General features: G+C 40.8%; 1 protein-coding gene across 1 annotated transcript; it reads right to left on the minus strand.

The window, feature by feature from the left end:
* Positions 1-806: 806 nt before the first annotated feature.
* Positions 807-3,039, minus strand: LOC131224919 (uncharacterized). Its single transcript, XM_058220358.1, has 5 exons — positions 2,506-3,039; positions 2,362-2,415; positions 2,187-2,319; positions 2,053-2,102; positions 807-1,310 (listed from the first exon to the last, which is right to left on the minus strand). The coding sequence occupies exons 1-5, from the start codon at positions 3,037-3,039 to the stop codon at positions 807-809; spliced, it is 1,275 nt and encodes a 424-aa protein (XP_058076341.1).
* Between the last annotated feature and the right edge of the window lie 203 nt (positions 3,040-3,242).

The raw sequence follows: 3,242 nt of genomic DNA on the forward strand, positions 1-3,242 counted from the left end.
ATAAATGTACACTGAAAAATCCTCCTTGTAGGATCCCAGGATCGAAATTTGGCGCATAAGCACTGGGAGCCGAGAATGGGGTACTACGGAGGCTGTCGGCACCGGATTCGATGATCGGGGTTCTTGTGAGTCCGATCTCTGGGTTTGGGGCGTGACACGTAGCACGGACCTGATCCTCATAGCTGAGGCCTTCAACTTTCTCTAATATACCCAACAACTTCTGTAGTTGGGTCATAGTTTTGCCCTGTGCCATCGTTATGGTAAGGGACCTAACGGCCTCAGTCAGTTCACCCACTTTGTCACTAATGTGCTCGCTTGGTTTACCCCTTCGGCCACGGGTCATGCCAGTTGCGGTGCTTTGACTGTTTATAGACCCACGTGAGGTCTCCATAGAACTTGTGTTGACCCTTTTTGACCACTGATGTGTTCTGTCATTGGGACGAATTGCCGGACCACAATCGTCGTCACCATCTTCATCCGAAGATAGACGAACAGTTTCAGTCCCATTATCATCAGAATCATCATCAGAATCAAGGTCAGCTCTACCGCGACGTCGGCCAGCAAGAGGAGATGAGTATGTTGTGCTTGCATAAGAGCCATGAGCACGGTTATTTCCAAACATGATCTACAAATCATTGTATCTCTTGATGTGTTTACCGCGCACTCTCTCGGCATACGGGTGAGACTGCGAGGCCATATCAGTATATCAGGACCCTATCAATATAACAACAACTAAGCACATAGTAATAATTGACCAATATAGCATTAAATGGGTGATCATTGACGACTGTATTATAATTGTTACTTTATACCTCAATGTAGACGGTCCAGACATCATCCGCAACAATCACCATTTTCTGGTCGACATCTCTGCCAAAACCAGTTGCTTCCACCATATCCTTTACTACCCAGTAAAATCTCTTCAATGTACGGAGATGGTTAGAGATATGTTTATTCTCTAACTCTACACCATATCTATTGAACATTTCAATGATGGTAGCCCTATAGGCTTCTGGTTTAAAGCCCATGTCACTTTTTCGACCCAATGTTATCTGGTTTACTAATGCATCTACCAATGCATTATCCATCGGTTCGCTCCATTGAATGTGCACTGATTTATTACTTTGTCTACTCCTTACAGTGCGGGTATTCAGACTGACTAGGGATGGAGCTGTTTGTATCGTTGACAAGCTTCTTTTGGCCGGTGTACCGAAGATACTGCTTGGTGATGCCACACTCTTCTTGGGAGAGGATGTACATTTTGAGAGGGTGGCAGCTTGTTTCTTATCTTTCTCCATCTTGTTTGAGCTCTGTAGGAAATTCATGTTACCTACATATGCTCATAACAGTCAATGGGTCGATAATATCATGATCCAACTAAAGTCATAAATTAAAGGTCCAGACAACAACAGGGGGGATGAAATCAATGAGACCTAACATATAAAACATGATAAGTACTGACATATAATGAAATCCATGTAAACTATCCAAATAAAGGTAACAAACAATCCAAACTGACCAACAATTCAAACCAAACAATATCCAAGTTTACAATATTGCTGTTACATGAACAGCACAAAACAGTCACTGAAATTACAACAAAATCAACTTCGTTGCCAGGTTCGAGGAAGGCTGTCATTCCACATTCGGTCCGCAATGTCATCCCTCTTTTTTGCCCATTGCTCTCTCGCGCGCTCCGTCACAATAGAGCATGCATGCTCTTCTTCGGCAGTAGTGACGTCTATAGGTGATGGCAAAATTTTCTCACCACTATCGGCAATATCCTCAACTGCTTCAACAAACCCATCTTCACTACTAACATGGATGAAGTTATGCAAAACACAGCATACAATAACAATTTTGCACTTGGGTCTTAAATTTGAACCGTAGTGCTATACGGAGTATAGAAAATCGGCCTTTTAGAAGACCAAAACATCATTCAATTACATTTCACAGTTGGTCATGACAATAGTTGAAGAGTTATTTCTTATTACTAAGCCTCATTCCTGTACGAAATTCATTCAAATGATAACGAACACCCCGATAAGGTACCATAAATCCAGGAGTATGGGCATATCCGGCATCGACAATGTAATATTTTCCTACACAAAGTAATATGTAATTATTAAGCAACTATAAATCGCATCATACATATCTATATTAGACTGTCAACAATCATTCTTTACCTTGAAGCACAAGAAAACAATCAGGTCGACGAGTTAAAGCATTTTGCAAGACACAAGCGTCAGAGGCAGACCCATCCCAACCCGTTAGCACATATACGAATTTCATGTCGAATGTACAGGCAGCCATTACATTCTGGGACAGGTAACCTTTTTGATTTTAAAAAGTTGAACTTACTTCCTTGGGCAAATATGCCGCTATGTGGGTGCCATCGAGTGCCCCAATGCAGTCCTACAAGCCACATAGTTTTGACTTTTAGGTTGATATTCATGCGGCAACATTATCATCATTCAGTAATTGTAAAATTCGGTATTATATTACCTGAAAATATGGGCTCCACATTAGATTATCAGATATCTCTTTCGGGGTATGTAACCTGGGGAACTTGACATATTTCGGATAGAGTCCAATTACTGCATCAAAAACTCTATTGAATTGTCGACTCACGGTTTCTCCAGAACGTGAAAACCGATTTTCAATAACACGGTTTCGAACATTGTGGCCTACAGTATGCAAGAACATGACGACGTGTTCCTCTAAACTGCATCTTCTTGTATCAGACAGCAAATTTTTATCTCTTAACAAAGAACACAACTCGAAAAACTTATCACGGCCCATTCGTAGCTGTTCAAGACAGTCTACGTCGCTCTTCTTTATGATTCCATTAATAAATCTATTTTTATATATTTCACACTCTCGAGGCAATGATTTCATACAATAACGAAGATAGTATTCAGCAGCTCCCATAACATTGACAGAGGCTGCAATTGCAGTTAATGCAACCGCTATTTCAGTTTCGTTCCAATCACTATTGGAAGACCCCTCGTAGCTAGAGTCACCACTGTCAGACCCCATCGTTGAAAATGGTTTAGTCACCTGTTTCTATTTCATGTTACCTTGCTTATCGAGGTGTAATAACAAGACAAAAAAGGATGGTACAGAGATATGCTACCATTCAAACATTTCCTAGTAGCACATTATTTCAGATTTGTTAAGAAATATGTATCATTCGATAACATCGAAACAATCGTTATAGGAGAAAATAACGGCAAAGCAGA

The sequence above is a fragment of the Magnolia sinica genome, chromosome 14, assembly GCF_029962835.1.
Source record: "Magnolia sinica isolate HGM2019 chromosome 14, MsV1, whole genome shotgun sequence".
Lineage (NCBI taxonomy): Eukaryota > Viridiplantae > Streptophyta > Magnoliopsida > Magnoliales > Magnoliaceae > Magnolia > Magnolia sinica.